General features: G+C 37.5%; 1 protein-coding gene across 5 annotated transcripts in view; it reads right to left on the bottom strand.

Annotated features, from left to right (window-relative positions):
- Positions 1-26,440, bottom strand: part of Nrg3 (neuregulin 3) — a 1,097,250-nt gene that overhangs the window by 583,902 nt on the left and 486,908 nt on the right. For all 5 annotated transcript variants that reach the window (XM_021181241.2, XM_021181244.2, XM_029468885.1 and 2 more), the window contains exon 2: positions 22,565-22,694. In XM_021181241.2, coding sequence (XP_021036900.1) covers positions 22,565-22,694 — 130 coding nt within the window. The remainder of the gene's footprint in view (positions 1-22,564; positions 22,695-26,440) is intronic.

Consider the following 26,440-nt stretch of genomic DNA (forward strand, 5'->3'; position numbering starts at 1 on the left):
GAAACTTATAGAGGAGAAAGTAGGGAAAAGCCTCGAAGATATGGGTACAGGGGAAAAATTCCTGAATAGAACAGCAATGGCTTGTGCTGTAAGATTGAGAATCGAAAGCTTCTGCAAAGCAAAAGACACCGTCAATAAGACAAAAAGGCCACCAACAGATTGGGAAAGGATCTTTACCTATCCCAAATCGTATAGGGGACTAACAACCCTTGTGCTTTTCATTCTTTCTAAACTTCATGATCTTATTTTCTCTAATTATTGTTTTAAACACACACACACATACACACACACTACTGATTGGATCACCTGTCAGGATATTCATCCCTCAGTAAGAATCATTCTCCATCTCTCATCAGCCATTGATTGCCAGTAGATCCTCATCTAAGGATGAGAGCTGTGGAATTTCTCCTATGTTCATTGTCATACCAACTGATACTGTCTTATTTATTGCTGTGACTAACAATATTAATCACTTCTTCCTTTAAACAAGCCTGTTACTATATGTTTTACACTAACACCTTATATCCAGCACTTTATGTTCTGCAGTGCAGCATTATATAATTTTCATAAATAATGGTGGAATGAAGCTTAATGTATCTTCTTACCAGTTAATTCCTATGAGTAAAAATCCATATATTTTAGAGATGCCCCCCAAAATAATCTAAGCTGATTTTGTTTAAGAGAAAATGTTTAAACTCTCCTATGTTTGAAATGCTTCCTAGCAATTTTAAAAGGCAAGTCAGATCATAGCAGCAATGGGGAAAGGTCTCTTTACCAGAGACTGAACACAGCTAACTACATAAGTAGTCAAAGTATTGAGGAGAAAGAAGTAAGCTGTGGCTAACTCAGCCAAGTAGGATTTTACTAAAGTTTATATTGAAGATTTTAATATTGTTTGTGAAAATACTTTAAATGATGGTCAATAAATGGATTTTTAAGATTTTGATTTTGTCTTTTCTCTCTTATTTTTTCATTTTTCTTTTGGCTGTTCATATATGTAAATATCTTTTTTTTTTCTTTTCTGTAAACATCACTCTTAGGATTTCACCCTACATGGCTATCTGTTTTCACATTACCACTTTTGCCTCTTGTTCTCTGTCTTCATAGTTCTGCCCCAGATTATGTTGCACTTCAAAGTCAAACAACATCATAATGTCTAACCAAAGTCTTACACTAATATGTTAAAGCCATTGTCCCATGTCCCTAAATCATCTCCTACGCAAAGAGAAAATAGCTACCATAGTTGACACTTCAAAATCTATGTTCCTCATATATTAATTTCATCCTCTTAGTTAATTTCACTACACCCCCTGAAACTACCCATCACATCCTGACTTCATTCTCTGTCTCTGATAAAGCCATCTGTGGGAGGAGCCTCTGCTTAGAGGTCAGCCACCATTTGTGAGCTGGGAAAAGTCCAGATCTCCAGAAACCACTGCCCAGCTTTTAAACATTGCTCATGTGGGCTCCCCTGACTCCCCATCTGTGGTTATTGCCCAGGTTTCCATTGGGCCCAATCCACAGGGTATGATCTCATGGTCTGAGTGACTCAGGTGGAGGGCAGCATGACCAAAGGCCAAGTTTCTCCTTTCTTGGGTTCTAACACAAAAGCAACAGCTAGCAGTCCTATTCAGGCTGCACAGGACACGTCCAGCATGTATTTCTTACATTAGGTTTTCAGGGTGGTCTCTTAGAATGCTATGCATATCTAAATGTTTACTCTTCATCGCTCTGCAGGCTGGTGATGGAGGAGGGGAGACCACAAATACCAAAGCTGATGCTAAAATTCTTTTTTTTTTTCCTCCCTAAATTCCATAGGTCTTTTTCCTTTTTGAACAAAAAGGAAAACCAAACAAAACAACATTATAAATAATTTGAGATATCAGGCTCCAGGTTCTCATTAGGGGCTGAACGTTCAAGATTTTCTTTTCAGTCTTTGTGCAAAATGTAATTCTTTCTACTTTCTAGTTCAAATGCCTGAGCAAGAGGTCATGGTCAAGTTCTGCCAGAAGTGCTGCTACTATAGTCTCTGTCACAAGGTGGCAGCATTGAGCAAAGTGGTAGCCTTTAAAAAAAATAAAAATAAAAATCAGCAAGTCAGCCAAAAATGCTATATTTGTGAAAATCTCAGCCTTCTGTAGATAAGTAGGTTAGAGTTAGCCTGTCTGCTCTACAGGGTTAAAGGTCTCCCTAACCCACAATATGCTGGACACAGAGAAGCCAGGGCAGACCTTATGCCCAGCAAAGTGTTCTCAGGCTGTAGGTTTAAACTGGTGTGTTTCATTGTGAGCACACTCTGTTTCTTGACTCCCTCTTGCCCTTGATATCAATCAGGCCATTCTCCCTAGAGAAGCACCCTTCATTTTGAATTGAACGGCATCGCTTGGATTCTTGATCTCTATCCTCTCAGAAGAATTTAAGCTCCTTAATAAACTGCTCCAAGCTTCTTCTAATTCTGGCATCCCACAGCGTCTACAGGATGCTGCTGGCAGCACAGGCATACACACACGCACACTTTCAGTCTATGTCACTGTCTCAGGTTTCTTACCCTAATTATTCAGGACCTGGGTGCATGCTTTTTTCACATAGACAAAGCTAGAGATTTTATTAGATGAAACCACCTTTGCTACAAGCGCTCTTGCTGTGCCTCCTACACAGCGAATGGACCAGCAGCATCAGATGGTGAAAATATATAAAATATGCATGCAATGAAAGCGCCGCTTCCTTATCTAGCAGCTCACTATCTTCCCAGTGCTCCGGAAAGTATTTCAGATAAAGAAAATAATAATGGATAAATTTGCATGGTGATCATATAAAAGATATAAAAGGTTTATTAAAGACAAATAGACTACAAAAGCTCACATTATTCAAATTAGCAAGTAGAAGCTGAGCCAATGTCTGCAAAACAGTTTGCAATTAAAAGCCAGGAACTTGCTTATATCCTTGAGCCAAGCAATTTCGTTTTTAGGTTCCAATTTTAAAGACACATCACATGAGAAGATTTCAACCTATTTACAAATTTCACTGGTGCTCTCCTAGTCGAGAGAAAGTGAGCATTCAATCCATGTGACCAAGAGTCTAGAAGGAAGTAGAAAAAATAATGAAAGGAAAAGGAAGAGTGAGGCAACTAGAAATCTTTCAAAACGATAGCCACTGAGGACTTGCTAAACCTGGAGGTAGTGATCATACTGAAACATAAACACTGACGATCACAGAGTCTCCTGTAGCAATCTAGAAATGTGCCCACACGGCTCAGGAGCAGGACACAAAGTCAGACTGGACTATAAGGAAACAAAAGTGGAATGCTCAGACTAAACAGGCTGAAAAGGTGCTGGTCGACAGCAGCAGCATTTCCATGCATAATCCAGTTTCTCTGCTGGTAAGGTAGAAGTGATCAAAAAGCACTTGCACTAACATTAAATCATATGCTCATAAATAGGGAGACTTGGTCAGCCATCACACTGCCTGTGGTGGCAGTACAGAGCAGCATCTCTCACTTAGCTGCCTACGGCCATGATCTGGGCAGCTGGGACACCTAACAAAGCTCTGAATGGCTTGTTGAGTTTCAGCACAAAAATCTTAATGTTGGATCTCAATGATCCCTCTATACAATTGATACTGAAAAGTTCTGTTTGAAGGCATTGCTAGCCAAAGCCAATCCCATGTCTCCTAATACCCACATGGCATGTGACAGGATGTAAAATTGTAGTTCCACCCTAATCTATTGAGCCAAAATTTGAGCCTGTGCTTGTTAATTTATGAGTTTGATAAGGTATTTTTCTATAGCCTAGGATGACTTCAAACTCGCAGTCTCCCTCCTCAGCCACCTGAGTACTAGGATTCCAGATATGAACTTACAGAAAAACTGTCAAGTTTGTATTTTTAATACCTCCTGGCTATGCACATGGATATGGCAATGTGGGAAGGATGGGACACGGAAGGGGTGGTGAGGATGGCAGATATCTCCATTGTGTAAGTGTCTCTGAGATAGTCACATAATGCTTAACTTGAACCACTGGGCAACTACATTTACTTCCATAAACAGCTTTTTTTTTTTTCCTGGCATACCTATATTTTTATTGGCTAGGAATACAGCTGGCTCCTAGTTGTTATCAACACAAACAAAAACACAGGCTTACTCACTTTTTTTTCAACAATTAATATAAAGTGACCTTTAGAAGGGACTCCCAATTCCACCACCATTACCCAATAAAGAAATTAAGGCCTATACAGACCAAATATAACAACACAAATCACATAGCTAGGGAGCAGAAAAGCCTAACTTTGAATAGATCTTCATAAATCAATGCTGTCCTTCTGAAAAACCCCATCTTCTGCAAAATTTGCTTAGTGGGTTGTTTGGTTTACATGTCAGAACGTCCCAAGTTTTAAAATGATATACTACATATGAACATGCACATATTCCAAGCACTAGATGTGTCATCCTAGATGAGACAGACAATTGGACAGTATAGCTACTGCCATTCTTTAACAAGTACTCCATCTATGGCTTTGAATGTCACCAAGAGTCCTTTCCATTAACTTGCAAAATCTGCACACACCCATGATATATGAGAGCAATGTTGTAACAGAAGCTTGCAGGAGCTATGGCTTATGAAGCTACTACAAAGTAGAAAGCCATGAGATGAATCCTTGCAGCAGACACTAATGGATATTGATTGGCAGGTATGTGGACTAACAAGTTAACTAAGGGAGATAAGGAAGCTCTTCCAGAGAACACATGAATAATTTGCTGAAAGGACACATGAAGAGTCATTCAAGTATAATTGTTGAGATTCAGACATATAGTAACAGAAGAAATACTCAGACTTCTGGACAGGATCATAGTTCCATTGTGTGCTGAGTACCAAGGAAGTTTTTCCTAGTTCCAATATGGGCAGCAGGCCTTCATTCAAGACAAAGTAGGCTTCACCTAGAACCTTAAAAGTACAGTATCTCAGGTGCTATCCCAGAACTAGTATCTCTGAATGAGCACTTGCACTGAATTCCCATACAGATTCATGATCCATCTACTTGTTAAAGACTGAGCGCCATTGGTGTCATTGATTATTTCCAATCTAATTCTCAATAGTGAGACTAGCAAAATGTGATACTTGCATCAGAACATAATCAGAACCTTCAGAGCTTGAAGAAGACCCTGGGCTTTTATATACTTAGTCATGACCTAAAGTAAACTTTAAAATACATATGTAATCAATTACAGCTCCTGTATATATGTGAGTGTTTGTCTGTGCACATTCTGTGCACATGTTTATCTCTGGTATAGCACTATCCTAGGAAATTTAAACATTCCATCCAGCAGGAAGCTCTTTAAAACAGAAGACAAGCAACTCAAAATAGCTTCACAAAGTTTCTGAAACTGACTAGATTCATTAGAAACCTCCTTCTTAGAGTAAGCAATTTAGACTACTGATGGCTACTCTTACAAAAACCAAGCTGCAAATAAAGACAAACAAACAAACAAACAAACAAAGAGTCAAGCTGCAGAAAAGACCCTTAGCCAAGCCAAAATACAAAGAACACTCTGAATCTAGACAGTTGCTTGGAAGAAGCCAAAACCAGTCATGCTACCTGGAAGAGGTTAGATTAACAGAGTCCCTTAAAGGCCATCCAGAGACTGTCCCACATGGGGATCCATCTTATATACAGTCACCAAACCCAGACACTATTGTGGATGCCAAGAAGTGCTTACTGATAGGAGCCTGATATAGCTGTCTCCTGAGAGGCTGTACCAGAGCCTGACAAATACAGAGGCGGATGCTCACAGCCAACAATTGGACTGAGCACGGGGACCCCAATGGGGGAATTAGAGAAAAGACTGAAAGAACTGAAGGGGTCTACAAATCCATAGGAAGAACAATATCAACCAACCAGACACCCCAGAGCTACCAGGGACTAAACCACCAACCAAAGAGTACACACGGTGGGACCCATGGCTCCAGCCACATATGTAGTAGAGGAAGACCTTGTCAGATACCAATGAGAGAAGAGGCCCTTGGTCCTCGGAAGGCTCAATGCCCTAGTGTAGGGGAGTACCAAGGTGGGGAGGTGGGAGTGAGTGGGTGGGTGGGTGAGCACCCTCATAGAAGCATGGGGAGGGGAATGGGATAGAGGGTTTATGGAAGGGAAACCAGGATAACATTTGAAATGAAAATAAAGAAAATATCCAATAATAGAAAAAAAGAGGTCATTCTCTAACCTGTTGAGCTGCATGCATGCTTTTGTGAGCTTTTACCCATACAAAGGTGGGATTTGGTGAAACAGCTGTCTTTGAGACATTTTTGTTCCTGCAAGTAATCCCTCACCTGTATTACTGTAAGTAACCTCAATAAAACTCATTGGTTCCCCAAGTTGAACTTTGATGGTATCAATATTTTTGGCTATGGTAGACTCCCTTTCTCAGGTGAGTAGACATGTGTGTTGTACGTCTCTCTAGGAAGGACTCATCACACAACAACACCAATACATGTCTTACATCTGGAAGCCAAAGAGGATATTAGATTCTCTGAACCAAGTTGGAGGTGATTATGAGCCACACAGTGTAGGTACTGGGAATCAAACTAGTGTCCTCTGCAAGAGCATGTGCCATCTCTCAAGCCCTTTTGGTGAGTTTTACAATAAATCATGTTTGAGAAAACACATAATCAAAGTGTTAGAGTCAAGCAGTCCCAGTGTTGGCAGTCTTGCGACCTGATGACCAAGGCCAGTGATGTGGCACTTTCCTGTGGCCTATGGAACACAACATTTCTCTGTATGTTTAATAGAAACATTGAATCACACAGGTAATATTACATTGTCGAAAGAGCCTAAACATGTGTTTAATGCTGAATAGGAATAAAACAGAAGATAATTGTTAGTGTTTTTATCACCTTTTTGATACAATTTTTGCTCTCTAATTATTGAAGATGGGTGAAGGGACTCTGGCAAGGGTATATGTAGCAAGCAGGGCTCTAGTAGGCTTTGCCCTTCTCATCAGATCCCTCTGCTTTGATTAAAAATGATTAGATTACACTGCTAAAGCTAAACACCAAGGTGTATATATTATTTTACCACCTCCTCCTCCTTAGGCTGACTACCAAGGTCTAGCTATCAATATATTGAAGTGCAGCAATCAAGGTGTCTTTTGGTTCACCTAATTGAACCCCTTCTCCAAACATGGAGTTTCCCCATTTACTTATATAAACCATCATATTCCTATGGGCCACATCTGTTTCTTCTCTATCCAGAGGAATTCCTTTGTCCCATTCTGAAAAAAATTACCTCCCTCACTCCCTTGTTTCACTTCCTTTTTTCCTCATCCTTTATCTCCTGTCCTTGTGTTCCCATGCCTCTGTTCCTCTGGAGCAAGTAAATATGCTTTGTGCTGAGAACTTGGTCTTGGAGGGTCCTGATCTGATACCATACTTTTTCTTTCAATAAATGTTTATAAACTTTAAGGTTTCGTGTATATGGTTGCTTTACTTCATGTATGTCTGTGAACCACATGAATGACTGGTGTCCAAAGAGGACAGAGATGGACATCAGATCCCCTGTAACTGAAATTACAAATTGTGAACTGTCACACGGGTACTAGAAATTGAACTCGAGTCCTCTGGAAGAGCAGGTAGTACTGTTAACCACTAAGCAATCTCTCAGTCCCCAACACATTTTATTCCATTCATCTAAGTCACCTTTACTCTGTAGATAACAAGTCCCAGTATCAAAAAAGAAGCCAGAGACTTGCGAGAGCATCAGGTAGGTGAACAGAAATCCTGGGTAGAAAGAGGAGTTGTATTCACAAATGGATCATTTTATACATCCAGATAATGTTTTGCTTAGCCTGTGGGGGAAGAGATCAAAGCTACTATTTAATATCATTAAAATAATCATTATTTCTTTCACATATGCTAACCCAGGCAGAATAGAAAGAGCTTTGAATGCACTGCAAATAAAACCTTGTCAAAGAGAGTAAGGCAGGCATGTGACTCTGATTGTGTCTCTAAATTAGCCCAGAAGAACACCCCAAATGGTGGCAACACTGTGACCTTATTTAAAGTCTATGCTTTATCAGCTCATCCTTCCTGACAATTCTTTCCAAGCTGGTGCTTTCTTATTCCCCTTTGTCTATTATTAGCCTCTATTTTATAACTGCTGGAGAATGCTTTCCTCCAGCAGTGGAGCTACCCACTGGCACACAAGCATTGCTCTCCGGAGCCTGAGAGCTGAACATTTAGAGTCCCTAATTGAATCTCTGCCCTTCAGGAGTGAAGGGTCATTGGGATCAACCTGCTGTCAGAGGACCCCATGCAGGCCAGGCTTAGGGCATACTCACCTCTGGCTATCTTCTTTGTTCTTTCCTCTCATCTCCAAGCATGCCTATCCCTGCCAAAGCCTGGGGTTTATTTATCTAATGAAGGCTCCCACTGAAATAATCGCTCCTTTCACTGTTATAACTACATTTCAGTATTTGTTGAAGAGAGAAAACAGTCGTTTCAAAACTAGAAAACCACCTCATTGTCAGAATCTCATAGGCTTCTTTCCTGGTTTCTATTGGTCTTTGTGTTTCTATGGATGTCAGAATGTGACTTCAATCCTGTTTGCTGCTCACAACAGGCTGGAAAAGGAATTAAATACCCTTCTACTGGAAAAATGTGGGACAGTTTTACTTGTATTGTACTATAAAATAGTTTTTACACGATCTATCATGTACAAATGAATGAAAATATTCATGATTTCATAATTTAATCATCATGACAATTGGCAAAAAAAAAAAAAACAAAAAAACCCAAGACTCTTATCTATACATTCACCATAAAAATCGCAAAATGAATTAGTGATTCGATCCTGTTTCATTAAGTCTTTGAGAATTATCTGGATATGACAGTAAATAATTCAGAAAAGAAGTGACTAGATTCATAAAAAAATTACACTATGTGGTTGTTTTAATTTGCATCTAAATAATTTTGAATTTTCTTCCTTCCTACATTTTGAAGGGGATATTCTCTAATAACTGCTCAACAACCCATGTCTTTGCTGGCAAGCAGGGGCAGACTCTGGAATGAGAAAGAGATGGCTCTTATTTTGCCAAATGTAAATTCAGCTCCTACCTCATTTTAGAAGCTTCCAGGACTTCGATGAGGATGGGTATCTGATACTGTAATCTACATCACAGAACACTTCACACAAAGCTGAAATCAAAAGGCCTATCAAGATACCTCTTTTATGAGCCTTTTAAAGAACATTTATTACTATTTTCCTACCATTATTTAGTGATCCTGGAACACTGGATAGGCTTAAGAGGCAATGGCAAGGAGATAGACAATGCATAAAATAACCATAGATTTATTATTGTTGGAGGGGAAGAGAAAAGAAACAAAGGAAGATTAAATATTACATCTGGCAGCTCGTATAGATGTGTTCATAGTGTATTTGTATGTGTATTTGTACATAAGGTGTGTGTGTGTGTGCGTTTAAGGACAAAGATATTTTCTAACAATTTTATACTTTGGTTTTGGTCTGCTTAATGTTTTTGATCATTTGAGGTTTTATTTGCTAAATATTAGATACACACTTTTATATACAAATATTTTCAATGCAGTAATCTTTATAATTAGCCACTCTGTCCTATGTCCAGGTTTTGCTGTCCAGGGATCATGAAAATTTGGCCAACATCTCTGCTAACATCACACTGTATTTATGACTCTGAGCTCTGGACTCACGAGGTCTGTGCAGTGGGCTCCTGTTGTCCAGTTCTCCAAAAAAACTTAATTGCATTCTTCACCTAATGGTATTTGGACCATATATAAATATGTGGGCCCACAGAGATGACTCTGGTTCATATTTACCTTGTATTTATAAAGCTACCAGAATATCCATGGCCACACAGAAACCAACCAATGAAAAACTAGCTCTAGATATTTAAATATAAGACTGATGTCCTTATCTAATTTTTCAGGGTCTTAGAACTGTTTATTTATTTTTATTTTATGTGTATGGATGTTTTCCCTACATGTATCTGAATGCTTGCCTTAGTGCCATAGAAGCCAGAAGAGCCTTCTGGAATCCCAGGAGTAGAGTGCAGATGGTTGTTAGCCACGGTGTAGATACTAGGAATTGAATCTAGATCCTCTGGAAGAGCAGCCAGTGCTTTCAGCGGCTGAGCAATCTCTCCCAACCTAGTTTTATTAAGAATAGGTAATTAAATAAAATATAAATCACATGGAAATATGTACAGAAAAACACATGGGGAGAGCAAAAAGCTCTGTACACTCCAGTCTCTCTCTCTCTCTCTCACTTTCTCTCTTTCTCTGTGTGCAGAATTTATATTAAAAGGAATATGTACACATATGATAGGCTTGAATTCCTACAAATTTTATTTTCATTTGCATTGTATAATTGTATATCATCTTTAACACAACACACTATTGAGCTTCACTTACTTTACAGAAGATATTAGCAAAAGTACTTCCAACATCGGTAAAGTTTGAGAGTTAAGTAGGAAACAGACTACAATCCTCGCATGCACACATGATAGGCAGTAACAAGAGTCAATTGCAAATTTGAATGGAAGTAGGCTACATAGTCAGACTGTGTCTGAAGAAAACACACAATAAAATAGGTTTGGGTCATGGATCACTATGTGTATAGCTACTGGAAATATATTATATTGAAGTGTGGATAGAAGAGATCTAAAGTTAGGCAGAGTTTAGATATTCCTTTTCAAGCAGTTAAGTGATGGAGATTCCTAGAACAGAGGGATTTTTAAAAAGAGGAGTTGTATCGTGGGAATTCCAAGCTTCTTTTTGGCTAATATCCACTTATCAGTGAGTACATACCATGTGTGTTCTTTTGTGACTGGATTACCTTACTCAGGATATTTTCAAATTCTACCCATTTGCCTGCAAATTTCATGAAATCATTGTTTTGAATAGCAGAGTAGTTCTCCATATTGTAAATGTACCACATTTTCTGTATCCATTTCTCTGTTGAGGGACATCTGGGTTCCTTCCAGAATCTGGTTATTATAAATAAGGCTGGTATGAACATAGTGGAACATGTGTCCTTGTTATATGTTGGAGCATCTTTTGGGTATATGCCCAGAAGTGGTTTAGCTAGGTCCTCAGGTTGAACTATTTCCAATTTTCTGAGGAACCACCAGATTGATTTCCAGAGTGGATGGATCAGCTTCCAATCTCACCAGCAATGGAGGAGTGTTCCTCTTTCTCCACATCCTCGCCAGTATCTTCAGTCACCTGAGGTTTTGATCTCAGCCATTCTTACTGGTGTGAGGTAGAATCTTGGGGTTGTTTTGATTTGCATTTCCCTGATGACTAAGGATGATACAACTCACAGACCACATGAAACCCAAGAAGAAAGAAGATCACACCAAAGTGTGGATGTTAGAGTCCTACTCAGTAGGGGGAAGAAAACAATCTTTAGGAAATAAAGGGAGAGAGGAATCTGGAAGGGAGACAGGAGGTAGAGGGGGAAAGGGGGGTTAGTTCAGATATGGGAGGAGATGGAGGAGAAGTAAACAGGGTCAAAGTTTGAAAGGAGTAGGGGAGGGAGGACTGGGGGTGACCACTAGAAAGTCCCAGACACCAGGGACCCAAGAGGTTCCTAGAACCCAACAAGGAGGGCATTAGCCAAAATATACCTCCAAAAGGGGAGACAGGACCTGTAGAGATCATATCCAGTGAATAGGCACAGCCACCAGTTGAGGTTTGGGGTCATCCACCCACCTCAAAAATATTAATCCAGAATTCCTCCTGTCAATAGGAAATGCAGAGACAAAGCGTCGAGCAGAAACTGAAGGAAAGGCCATCCAGAGACTGCTCCACCTTGGGATCCATCCTATCTGTTGACACCAAATCAAGACACTATTGCTGATATCAAGAAGTGCTTACTGACAGGAGCCTGGTATAGCTGTCCTATGAGAGGCTCTGCCAGAGTCAGACCAATACAGATGCAGAAGTACACAGCCAAACATTGGACTGAGTTCAGGGATCCAAATGGAGAATTAGTGCAAGGACTTTTGGAGCTAAAGAGGTTTGCAACCTCATAGGAAGAACAACAATATCATCCAACCAGATATCCTCCGAGCTCTCAAGGACTAAACCACAAACCAAAGAGTACACAGGTGGTCTTCAGATGGATATGTAGCAGAAGATTGCCTTATCTGGCATCACTGGGAGGGGATTCTCTTGGTCCTATGGAGGCTTGATGACCCAGTATAGGGGAACACTAGGGCACTGAGGCAGGAGTGGGCAGGCAGGTGGGAGAGCACCCTCATAGAAGCAGGGGAGAATGAGGAGGGGATATGGGGCTTGTGGGGGAGAATCTGAGAAGGGGATAACATTTGAAATGTAAATAAATAAAATAACCAATAAAAAATGAAAAAAATTAAGAAGAGGTATAAGTGGAAATGTTAAGCCTGAAGATACTGGAGTTAGTAATTGACTGTTGAATCCAAAACACTGATATTTTTGTATATGCTGATGATATCTATGACACACTTGCTATTTCTAATCTAGGACATACATTAGTACATGACTTTATCTCTGTATATGGAGATCTTCTAGCATCTTCCAACCTTCCCAGGAGCCAGTAGCTCCCAAGGAAAAGTAGTAACCTGTCAATCTCCATGTTTGGGTGTCGTAGAAAATGTGTCTACAGGATTTCAAGCAGAATGGCCTACAGAGGGAGTAGTGAGGGAAAATTTTTTCTCTTTCTTAATTTTTTTTTTTTTTTGCAAGAATTGTAGAATGGGAGCATTTCTGTAACGTAGGGATGCCTCCATTTTCTACATTCTTCCATGTCTACTGTTTGAAAAATGATGCTTGATTTGAAAAGGTGCTCCTGAACCAATGTCAGTAATTACTGTTCTTGAAAATGATAGACAGGAATCAGTTTTCTTCACATCTGATAATAGCACTTGAGGTGAGCCCTATGATCATGCTTCTTTGCATACACAGTCTCTAAGTAAATATAAAAATGTTATGGGATGAAGCCAATGCTGTACAAATAGGGCCAAACAAATGAGATGATAGAGGAGGTAGCTTACTATTAATATATTATACTCAACTTCCAACTCATGGTACTTATTCTATGCTACTCTTCCAATGATCCTATGAATCAGTAACATTTCTGCAACTTAGCAGATAAAAATCTGAGTCACACAGAAGATAAATACTTTGCCATTCTGTTAGTTAAAGGTGGATGCTGACTCCAGTGAGTCAGTCCTTATGGGAGTCATTAAAACATAACAAAACCAAACAAAATACCAAAGAGAAATTGTTTTATATACCTTCAAGGATATCAGCATCTATATTTTGCTTACTTTTTCTAAAGAGGAGTAATTTTTAAATATTCATCTTATTTTTCATTATATATATGTATACTATATATATATATATATATATATATATATATATATATATATATAATCATGTCCTTGTGAGTTATATGATATGGGTGCTGACAGCTGAAACTGAACTCAGGCCCTCTGTAAGAGCAGTCCATGCTATCAAGCCACTGAGCATTTATTCAGCCTTCAATTAAAGCCTGAGTGAGAGAAGAAGCACCTAACCCTCAGAAACTTGAGGACCCAGGGAAAGGAGAGGTCTGATCGAGTGGGGGTTGGAGGGGTAGGTACTTCCTCTCGGAAATTGGGAAGGAGACATGGGATGAGGAATAGTCAGGATAATGACTGGATTGTAAAACAAGATTAAAGAATATATATATATATATATATATTCTTTAATATAAATACATATATATATGTATATAATCAAATAGAAAAAAATATTATAAAAAACCCATTGAACTATACATCTTCCAGATTTCATCAGCCTCCTACGAAAAAACTTTGATTAAGTCACGTGACAGGTAAATTCCAGGCTCTATCGGCTGGAACAGCACTGCATTGATTTTAAGAGTGTTTTAATTAACAGCACTATCATCAGACATTAGAGACAGAGTCCAAATCGATTGGAACGTTTTACATACCACACAGCAATAATGCTTTGTCCTTTCATTTTATTTTACATTTTCCAGCTCATATTCACATGTGTGATACTTCAATGACACTGCCAGAAAATGTCATGTCCATCGACATTCCATAGCTGACAAATGAGGTTGGGGGAGGCTTGTCACATATCTAATGACAAGCTGAGTTTGTAATATCACAATGGACGATAACTAAGAGTGACCTATCCAAAGCAATGTACCATCTGCCAGTGACATAGTATGGCCCACGTTCTGGCCATCACCTATTTTATTCAATATTGGAATATCCAGAATTTCAAATATTTTCCATTTTGTTTCTTCTTCAAGGTTTCAAAAATTAGCTATACCCTATAGGATTTCAGTCACTTTTTATTCTGAACACTAAAGCATACAAATAGCCAAACCTTGGAAAAATATTTTGAAGAAGAATAAAGAGAACAAATAGTTCATTCTATTGAATCATATATTTTCCATGAGTGGAGTCATTATTTTTTAATCTGTACATCTTTACACTGAAGTACAACTTTTCTGCCCCCCCACCAAAAAAAAAAAAAAAAAGAAAGTCAACAGGCCTTTCTCCTGCTTCACAGAATGGCACAGCCAACATTCATTTCATGTTAATAATACAATCATGGAAGTTTACATTGATTAAATAAGAAAATGAAATCATCTTTTTCTCTAATTTCTAGAGATTCAGTACAAAGATAACTGGAGAAAGTCAAGAAATAGATGAACAGGAGAAATTATGGAACACTGCTAACTTTCTCAGGTATTAAAATTGTAATAAGAAGCCTAAGGATTCAGAATGCTGGAAGCTCCCCAAGTTTCCCCATTCCAGTTCTAAACTGAAGACTTCTCATGAAGTATGGCTGATGACAGCTATACAACATATTTCACAGGATTTATGCAAAAGTGTTTTTGGTGCTTTCCATCATGAGCAATTAAAGAGAAATCAAGAGAAAACATTCTATACACACACTCACATGCACATATGCATGTACACACTCACTTCCACACACATGTACACTGATATAAAACTATTGAGCATCATGATTCCCTACTGTGCTTTTAATTTTAAACACTTTATCAGTATTTTAGGGTATGTACTCATATTTAGTTTTTAAATAGTCGACTGTAAACTTTAGCTGATAACTTTTGAAAATGCTACCCATCCAGTAGAAAGGTTTATGAAGTTTTAACCCTGACTCCTACAATTGAATACTTAAATTTGTTTCCCATCCCATAAACTCTAACTCATATTAAGAAACTAAAATTTAAAGAACAAATGTATGTCAAAAAAATGATGTAATAGAAAAACCAAAAAAAAAAAAAAAGTGAAAGTTTTAAAAGTGAAAGTTCTTAGGCTGGGAAGTTGTGGCACATGCCTGTGATACCTCACTTAGGAGGCAGAAGCAAGCATATCTTTATGAGTTTGTGGACAGTCTAGTCTACAGGCTAGTTCTAGGAAAGCCAAGGCTATACAAAGAATCTGTTTTGAAACACTGAAAAAAGGAAAAGAAACTAGTTCTTGTTTCAGTTAGAGTTGACAATTACATCAGGAAGCATTAAAATGAGCTGTGAGACTTCAAAAACAATAAACTCTTATTTTACTTTACTCCTTCTTAGATTTATTTCCCATATCATTTGTGCAACATTTAAGGCTATGATCATACCAAATAAGGGAAAACATAAAGAGATAAGGGACTTCATGAATGTCCTGAAATTGTGATATCACACACATTTATTTGATTTCTGAGTTAATGAGCCTATCTTTACAGTCTCTGTTCACAGAGAATTATTGTTCTGATCAAGAGCAATCAGTAGGTCACCTATTCTAGGCATGGATACTACAAATTACACAAACCATACGTGGGCCATGGCAATTGTGGGCCCATGGGCATTTCTTTGATGAACCTGAAAGTTCTATTCATCTTGTTATTAACCTCATTCTGCAAGGGATCTATGGAAGAGGGTGTATTTTTCAAGCATAGCAGCCTCCATCCTCGCTTGCCTTGTTGATGCCTTCCAGAGATGTGTGCCAGGACCCCATTTTCACTCTGGCTTTCTTCAACCACTGGGAATCATTATCCACTGCTCTCAGAGCACTTACTGGAGAACCATTTGATAAAGAGTATCCTCGATATCCTGAAGAGCTAATGGACCTACAAAGTGACAGAGCAAAGACCTCACCAGGCTAGTCCTGTAATTTTATATATTAGAGCACTGGGGCATTGTTGTACTGTTCTCAGTCAATTCCCACAACGCTGGGAGCTTTGGTTTCAAAACCTCTTCAGGAAGAATGAGAAACAGCAATATGGAGCAAGGCCTCCAGGTCTCCCCTTCCTATTCTAGCTGCTGCTTTCCCTCTCAAAACCCACCTTGCACCACACTTCACTGATGTGTATCCAACAGCCCTTCAGTGACAGTTAGAGAGGGAGCTGCTGGCTTTCTTCATTTCAAATGATTCAGGCATTGTCATATTAGTAGATTTCCAAAATGATCATGACCAGTTAAGTCCAGGCCAAATGTGATTGTTTCCAAGCTTTGAAAAAAATCTACCCCTCCCCTGAGAAGACAGGTGTGACATTTAAGAGCTTCAATTCAATAAAGTCACCGGCCTTGAAAGCAAATTTGCCTTTGAACACATTAGGCACATTCAGATGTCTAGCCATGTTAGTGACAATAGCTACCTGCTTCTCAATAATATAATGTTTATAGACACTGCTTATTAAGTGCTATTGTTTTCTAGATGCAGCCTGAAAATAAGTAGACACTGGAATACTTAACTTCTCTTCAAGATAATTTAAAATATCTCTGGAGATACATTCCCTATGTTCTCTTCTCCATTTCCAATAAGATATGTGTTTCTGATACTATATCCAATTATATGACTCTCAAAATATGATATAAAGACTATCTGTAAATTATTAACAAGATGGAGCAGGCACATTTAAAGAGAACTGATATTGGTTTAATCTGAAACTGCCTAATTGAAAGTTCTGCTATCAGCCTAATGATAGTGAAATATAATGACATCGACATCGCTTAGACAGGGATATGCTGTATATCTTAATGGAAAAGTCAGAAATGTCTTAGGCCAAGTGTTCCATGAAGCAAATAAGTGTAAGATACCTTACACATATGTGTAAGAGACCTTAGAAAACAGATACAATTTTAACAAGATAACAATTATAAACCTTTCCCTGTCTAGCCAATTAGCTGTTTGATATGAACACAATAAAGCTTGTTTGGTTTTATGTTATATTCTAGTTCTCACATACAGCATGACAAAATGAACACTCTTACCCTCTTAAAGTATTTGGAGATTCATCACTAACTGAATAGATACTATCAAATGTATATGCATATTAAACTCAGATCTTCCTTGTTTCTTTATTTGGTAATGACAAATATAAATTTGGGGAACATTCTTAAATAATTCTTAATAATTTCCACCACATAAATTTCTGTAGGTTATGCTCTTAAAAATAGTGACTTTTGTACGTACAGAGACAAGTTTTGTGAAAAGTACGTGATTAACAATGTGTACAGTTCTGGGAAACTTTGAAGAATACATATAAACAGAATTTACTTTTAACAATCACTAAATGTAGGTTAAGCTAAAATCAAGCAATCTCCACCCCTTCCAAGAGAAAAAGACAAGTTCCATCTTTTGTGAGGTCAGGTTCTTCTCGTGTATTCACTTACTACCTAAATTCATCTGAGGGAAGTACTATGTTCTGTCTCTTTCTTCACTCTCTCACTTGGATTGGATTTAATCTCATCCTTAGGATACAATGAAATATATGATAGCTGTTAAATTTTGCAATATTAGCTGGTCAGTTCTCTCATATCTTTTGGTATTGTTTTTTACATGATTTTTTTTTCAAAATGCTGTTTCAAATGTTCAGATCTAAAGCAATGTTATGCATAATTTTTCTTTTATTTCTTTTTTGTTCAAATGTTCTTTTAGTTGCCGACATAAATAAATATACAAGCTTATTTATCTTCTTTAGGATTCACACTTACTTGCTGTTACATTAACCTTTGTCATCACTGATAACCTTTGATAGATGAAGTAAGGAAAAATATATGCTTATGGGTTTCTTTGCCTGAGAACCATTAATTGAGCAACCAGTCCCTCATGTTTTTCTGGCTCACATCCTTGTTTTATAGGATGATCCATAAATACATGGGGCTCTTCTCATTAATTAGTGTGCAGATATCTGACTTCATAATACATCTCAATTTAAAAGAATCAATAGTATTTATTTATTCACATATTTCACATTTACATTATTCTGAGAAATTATGCTAAGATTTTAGTATTTCTTTAAACATTTAATAAATGTATTTTATATGAATTAATTTTTCAGTGCTTCCCTGAAATCATCATAAAAATTAATAAGAGGAAATATTTCAAAAGAATAATCATGATGACCTTCCCTCAATCTTTCCTTTTTATAACACTTTTTCCATTTGACTTAGCTTTTTTCTCGTTTACTCTCACTGTATCACTTTGGATGAACTAGAACTGGCTATGTAGACTAGGCGGGCCTATAACTCAGAGATCCTTCTGTGTCTGCCTCTAGAGTGCTAGGATTACAGGCATGTTTCACCCCACCATGATCTGAATGAAAACATGGGTTGTTTGGTGGAAGTATACTTCAAATGTCTACTGCATGCTTTGTGACTAGTTCTCTGTAATCAAGGAAAGAAGACTGTGTCAGAGTGAGATTTCCATGTCTAACAACATGGAAAGAGTTGATGTTATTTGTTCTATCAGTGCAACATGTAAAAAGTCAAGAAAATATCATTATAATTGATCTCAGATTTTGATTTACACAGTATTTTATAACTTAAAAACACATTAGAAAGTTGATACAGAGACATGCATTCATATTACTCTTCAAACACACCAAATAGGAACTTATTTTCATTGAGACATTTTCCAGTAACTAACATATCCTAAAGATGCCTCCAGTGTCATGCCAGTCACCTTCAAGTACTTTGCATTATTTCTGATATTTCTGAAGTATGAAACTATTTCATAAGAATGAAGCATCCTACTTCTGCAAACACATCATAAATTGCAGTGCCATTTGATTTTTATTTCATTTCTGTATGTATTTATTCAACAGGATCTTGGTGGTAGAAAATGTTTACTAAACATTTACCAAGTGGGAGAAGAATGAAGGAAATGCTACTTAAGTAGAGTGTGACACAGATGTAATATTATTAACACTTGCTTCAGAAATTTTAAGTGTAGCTAATGCAGGAACAAATGTGTGCTTCTTATTCATAGCAAATCTTGGGAGATGAATAGCAGGCATGCATGCTATGTGGTATTCACAGCAAGGCCTGGAAGATGAATACCAGAGACACAATATGTGTGAATTATTCACTCTGACCAGCAAGAGATTTATGGACTTGATGTTTATTAACATACTTGAGTTCAAATTCTTTATGGCTGGTCTTTTGTCATGATTAGCTATGTTGCCAATCTATATTAAATAACAATTTGTCTGAACCAAATATTTAAGAAATATGGAGACAGAAGGACCAAGTATCACACATACTTCTAGTTGAGACACAAATACATTTCCTGAGTATGAGATACAATATTTAGCTGGGCACAGTTATTTATACAGAAAGAAAGATTCCTCTTCTGAACATGAGACCTGTTTCTATGGACTAAAGTAGGGTTCAAAAAGTTCCTGTGGTCAACTATTAATTTTCAATGTCCTAGCATGTGAGCATGCTTGTGGAAGTGTTTTCTACTGAAGGATTATGTTTGCTTATTTGCTTGCCTTTATTTTTTTCTGGCAACCTAGGGGTTGGCCTTCCCAGGGCTTCAGTTTGTGAGGCAAGCATTCTAGCACTATTTTCCAAACCAAAATGAAGTTAACAAAAAGTCACAGAGTGAAATGTAGTCTACTGTGACTAACTTGTGTCCATGGAAGAAGAAGAATATGGACTCTTCGATCTACAAAGGAGGCACAGGGAGAATATGTCCTGCAGACTCAAAAGACCTCAAAAGAGACCAACTATAATGTCTCAATCACTGACCTCTAATATGCCTAATTGGGAGAAAACTGATTTCAGGGGTCAATCTATGTAGTCAATACATGACCTTAGAAGTACTAGAAACTTAATGCACTGTAGAAGTATTAATCAAATAATGGACAGTAGAAACAGGAAAAATGTGGAAGAATAGGGACCAAAACTAAAAAGAAATTTAGGAACAGGGAAAGTTATTAGAGGGTGAAGTGGATAGGACCTATGGAGAACACTGGACATGGTAACTGAATAATGTATGCATATATGGAAATGCCAATAATCCCAATTAACCCCACTGATTTGCACAATTAATATCTCTAAAATAAAAAATTTTAAATGAGGGCTAATATACTCATAAATTTAAGAAATTACTAAGACCATATGTTTAAAAAGGCTTTGAGTCATCCTGTTCCTTTCTGTATACTCAGCCTTAGAACAGATGACTCATAGTGGCATTCATTGGTTGGGTTAGATCTGATCCATCTTTGTGGTAAAACACCATCAAAGAAAATTGTCCATTAGTGGTTTCTTTTCATTCAACTCTTCTTTAGTGGACAAGGAAGTCAGCTTTAATTGACAGCCCCTATTTTTTTTTAAATTCCTATTACTATAACAAGATATATGGCACTAAGTAACTTGTAAAATAAGGCTTATGATTATCTAGAGAGGAGACACAAAGAAGATGGTGCCATTATCCCATGGGGCAGTCTCAGCATCACACTGTGGTAGAGAAACAAAGAAGAAACTGGCCATAGATAAAAGGGTGCACACGTGACCATTACTTAGATGGAAAGAAGCTGGGTTGCTATTATTCATAACAACCTGCTCTTTAGGAAACATATTCTTGCTTATTGAATTTGACACACTCTCAAAGATAATGTTAATCTATTCACAAGGGTGGGACTTTCATGACCTACTTACTTACTTACTAGTTTCTGACTCTTTAAAGCCATCACCTCAATCAGTGTACTGAGGACTATGCCTATAGCCTCTAACTGTCTAGTAAGAAACCATGACACCAACCATAGCACTAATTTCACATCATGACCTCATCATGTGGACTAAGTTAACTTTGAGTGACGAAAAGATATTGGACATACACCAGGCTCTGAAAAGTATGCCTACACATTTTCCTTGTAGAGATTAAAGTCACTTGTAGGTTACTTACCAGCATTCTCAAGGGCATAACAAATACAGAAAAATGTGTGATGAAATCATTCTTACATTTCCCCATTCCCCACTAGGTGTGGGAGGGTAGAAATTAAATAAGCACTTTGAAATTGAGTAGTGTCAGAAGATAGAGAAGGGGGCATGTAACTAAAAAAAGGCTCAAGCAACACTGATGATGAGTGTCCAAGGGTCCTACATGAAGAACCACTGCCTTCTCTTTGCTCCGACATAGGAAAGAGATATTCTACTACCATTGATCCATTCTTCCACACCTACAGCTCTGTCTGCAGTAGCCACACATCCTCCTCATGAACTCATGGTTGTTCATGAACCAAGCCAGATTGGCTCTCATATTCTAAACCGACATCTAAAAGACACATTGTTCTGAATCGTCTTAATAAAACAACATGGGAATAAAGTTTTATAAAGCAATAGAGAGAAGAAAGTCACAATTTTCCATGCTTCATGATTCAGCATGATTAATTTAATAACTGTGTCATATGAGAAGAGTAAATAAAGGAGAGGGAAGGTTTGTGGATACATATGGTCACTGAAGCATGTACAATTGCAAGGAAAAACAAATTACCAGGGTAGTGCTGGAAATAAAAGCATGGTGGGAAATATCTTTTGAATGCTAATTTGATTCTTCTATTGAGCCTTAAAGTGGCAGTGTCTAGGACTGCACTGTTTATCCCCCTTTGCTTGTATTTTTAGCAGTTATATAACCTGGTGTCTCTGAAAACCAATTAAACACCTTCCTGAATCTACTGGGAATTTTCCTTAAGTGCTTCTCCTTCCCAGCTCTAGCAGGGCAATCATTTCATTTACAACATCTTGCTGCAGAGCAGATCCTCATCGCAGGTGTTTTCAAAAAAAAGTATGAAATTAATAAGTGTGGGCAGAATCATAATAAAATGTAGCTCTCTCTGGACACAGGTGCAGCCTCTGGGGTTTGCTTCACATTAAACACCAACACTCTGTCTAAGATGAACAGTTTCTGTCTCTCACTGAAGTCCATACAGTTGCAGGAAAGGATTATATCTGAGTGCTATGCTACAACATGGATCTCAAACCATAAACATGAGTTTCAGGGAATTATCTCAAATAAATTGGCAGATATGAAGTAAATCTTCTTTGACTTGTTAGGCAAAACACAACCACACTTTTTTGTAATTCTATTGTTTCATGGTCAAACAAGAACAAGATATAAGTCTTGTTCCTTTCAAATTGACTTCTCCACTAAAACAGCAGCCCTGTACACTACTACCTTGCACCTCAAGTCCTCAACGAGAGTCTACACTTTAAATTATTTGTTTCAGGGGCTTACCGACAGTGCTTATGGGATCCTGTCAGGGTCTCAATCACAAAGCATTCACCATCATTGAGACAATACGCCAGGTCCTTGTCTCGACAGGGTTTGAAGTGCTCAGATCGTTCAGTGGAGTATGTTGTAGTATCTGAAGAGGAGAGAAAAGAGGGAGATTCTGTTGACATATATTCTAACACATACCACTTCAATCATTAGCTTAAGTGTGAGTCCAGGATTACACATAGGAAATAACCATGTGGATTGGAGACATAGAATCAATTCTCAATAAAATGGACTTATACAGCTGAATTAAGTTGTTTTATAGTCAACCCTCCATTTAGACAGACTCTGTATCCTGGGATTCAACTAACTATAGATTAAACATATTTAGGTAGGAAAAATAATTTGGAACTTGGCATCAAAAAGATCATCTCTACTGCTAGCACCTTATAGAGGGAGAAGGGAAAATAATGAGCTAAAGGGAATACAATATTACATACAGAATTCAAACACAGGCTAAGCAGTATTGCATTGTCCTTTCTTGAAAAACAAAACAAAACAACAACAAACAAACAGAAACCAAAGTCTGAAATTGCTAAAGCCCTTTTAGCTCCGCAGGATCCTGTATTCAAATTCCAGCACTGGAAATAAAATTAAGTTTTATCTGTTCATAATTTTTCTCCTCACCACTATTCCCTAAACAAGAGACACTGGCATCTATTTAAACAACATTGATACTATCCTCTGCATGAAAAGTGGTGAGTATGTGCTATATTATATAGAAAAGAGTACATAGGAAATGTAAACAGTGAGTCATTATAGGGCTTGAACATGTAAGCAAAATCCAATAGATGCCTTGGGAAAAATCTCCTAAGGATACCTTCTCACTGCATCTTAACAATGGAATCCATAGAGAGAGACCCCTTATGCACATATAACATGATCTGAATGATTCTAAATGAATGCTGTGCAATCACTTTTGGATTATTTTGGTTTTAACCAATATGCCATATGAAGGATTGAAACATGAAATTCACATCCTTTATCACTGCCAAATACTGCTAAACATTTGATCAGTGTATACCCTGACAGTTATGTGAAAATGCATGTCAGTTTGTGCATGCTTTGCTTATAGTTATAATTCCCTAATAGCTGTTATTCTTTTACATTCTTATTTTATTATATAATTAAACTCTCAATGCACCAAATTCTGAAAGATAGTCTCATGTGAAGAATAATCATGGAAAATATTTAGTGGTACAAATAAATGTGATTTCAGAATTCCTTTAAGTGTGTACTTTTAAATAACAGTTACTTATATTTTTCACTAAGCTATATGTACACCCCTGCATCCCAAATATTAAACAAGAAATATACCTAAATACAGGATTATTCCACTACCTCAGCTAAACATTTTTCCTAATTGCAGAACTTTAAGTAACTGAAGTACTAATAGCAATTCTACTACAATAGTCCAGAATTGTATGTGTTTTTAAAAGTAAAAGATGAATTAATTATTCAGGGTTTAGTATTGTTAAATTTATTTTCATGGATATAGGGTATTCACAATGTTTTCAACTGCAGGCTTCACTCTCAAGCCTACCCATTACTTAACTATATGACTTTCTGGTGGCCTGATTAGATGAGGCCTAATCAGAACTGTTACTCATTAAATATGGCATTCCTATCATCACAAATGAATCAAATGTTATGAATGAATGATAAGACCATTAATGACCACATTTCAATGATACAAGAGTTAACATATCTCTAAGATCAAGAAGACATAGATATGACTTCACAAGGTGGAATAGTTTTGTAACATTTGAGTACTGGAGGATATTTCAGTACAACAGTATCAGAGCCTTCATTCATAAGTTATGAAAGATAATAAAAACAGGAGTTTGATATGCTGTCCCCTTTGGTTGCAATGGTAACTCTTTTAAGATACCTTTCTAATAAGACTTCTCAGAAGATAAAGGCTCTACAAAACCAGCAGCTTCTGTTTTATAAATCTTCCTTCCAGCAAAGATCTGTTTTTACTCAGGGCAGTATGAGCTACAGAGCAACACAGAATTCACCTTGCTTTCTATGAAAAATAATTGACATTTAGGAGCTCAAAGCAGATGATGGATTTTCCAACTACTGAAGTATGCTCTTAATTCATGATTGGCTACTTAACTTCTCCTTTAATTTCTTATTATCCATTGGTAGGTATTCACTGATCACTGCTTTAAGAGCAGCTTTTCATTAATATAACCTACAGCAGAAAAAATAAGATCCTTATTTTTATAATCAGTGGTTTTAACAAGCTACAGATTTCAGAGTGCAACACAATGGTAAAGCAATTACAATCAATTAATTTCCATCTGACAATTGCTGTCTCCTGGGGTTCCCATTCAATTCAACCAACGACATTGCTGTCACAGTGGGAATCATCTGTCAGCACATTGCACAGGATCAGAAAAGCCACGCAGGAAGTGGCTCTGAAAAAGACCTGGGTATGAGAAGTTGGGAATACCCCCCTTAGCATGTACTGCAGGTATATACACCCACAGCTGAGAAAATCACAGAACTAATTCAAAATACTTTTGACTAGATTCTAAATGAATATCATAATGATTTTGTAAATCCCTACTTGAGGAAGCATGACAGAGTGCTGGAATTGATATTCCTATGACTAAATCAACTGAAATTATCAGTGAATTTAAAATCTGAGCATTTACCAAGGCATTTCTTCCAGTTTAATATTCACACCATATTACTCATTGCAAAACAAAGGACATGGGATGAGGTTAAAACATATGCCTTGTGACAAAATAATCATGGCAAAAATATAGATTTATAGGTGACAAGGTCAGACTGCTACATAACCTTGAAAACCACCTACCTAGGCTATTGTTAAATAAGTAGCATACAGAATGCTAAAGTAACTCTTAGTTAGGCTTTCTGTAACTTATAATCACATGAAGTCTAACATAGTAGGCATAATTGTTAACACCAATTATACACATATGTGTGTTTAATAATTATCATAAAATTATCATAAACATCATTATATAAAACATAAAATAAAAATCAACTATCAAATAAAATTTATTAGATTGTCTCTGTGCCATAAAGTAGCATTCTAGATGAGATCTAACTTCAGTCCTATAAAGTTAAGTCCTTGGCACTTATCTATGAGTATAACACAATATCACGTAAGACTTATCTCAAAGACATTTTTTTTCTCAGTCATGCTTGCTTCTACTTTAGGTCTCTGAGTCATCCAGCTTCTGGATCCTGAGCATTCTTTCTCTAGCAGCTGATGGGAGCAGATATAGAGACCCACAGTCAAACATTAAGCAGAGCTTGGGAAACCCAACTGAAGAGCCAGAGGACAGATTGTAGGACTCAGATGGGCCAAGGAAACCAGAAGAACAAAATCAAATAAGCAGGCTCATAGAGGTTCACAGAAACTGAAGCAGCAACCATGGATCCTGAATGCATCTGTGAAAATTCCTCAGTATATATGTTATGCTTGTTTAGCTTGGACTAGGCTACTCACAATGGGAGTGTGGGTGTTTCTGACTCTTTTGCCTGCTCATGAGACCCTCTTTGTCCTACTGGTTTGTCTAGTCCAAATTTGATATTAGAGTCTTTGCCTACTCTTATTGGTTTGTTATGCTTTATTGAGTTAATCACTGGAAGGCCATCTCTTTTCTTAAGGTAAAGAGGAGGAGTGGATCTGAGAGAGAGGGAAGTTTTAGGGGGTTCTGAAAGGAGTCGAAGAAAGGGAAGAAGAAGAAGAGGAGGGGGAAGAGGAGGAGGAGGAGGAGGAGGAGGAGGAGGAAGAAGAAGAAGAAGAAGAAGAAGAAGAAGAAGAAGAAGAAGAAGAAGAAGAAGAAGAAG

This window comes from Mus caroli, chromosome 14, assembly GCF_900094665.2.
Source record: "Mus caroli chromosome 14, CAROLI_EIJ_v1.1, whole genome shotgun sequence".
In the NCBI taxonomy this organism is placed as follows: Eukaryota; Metazoa; Chordata; class Mammalia; order Rodentia; family Muridae; genus Mus; species Mus caroli.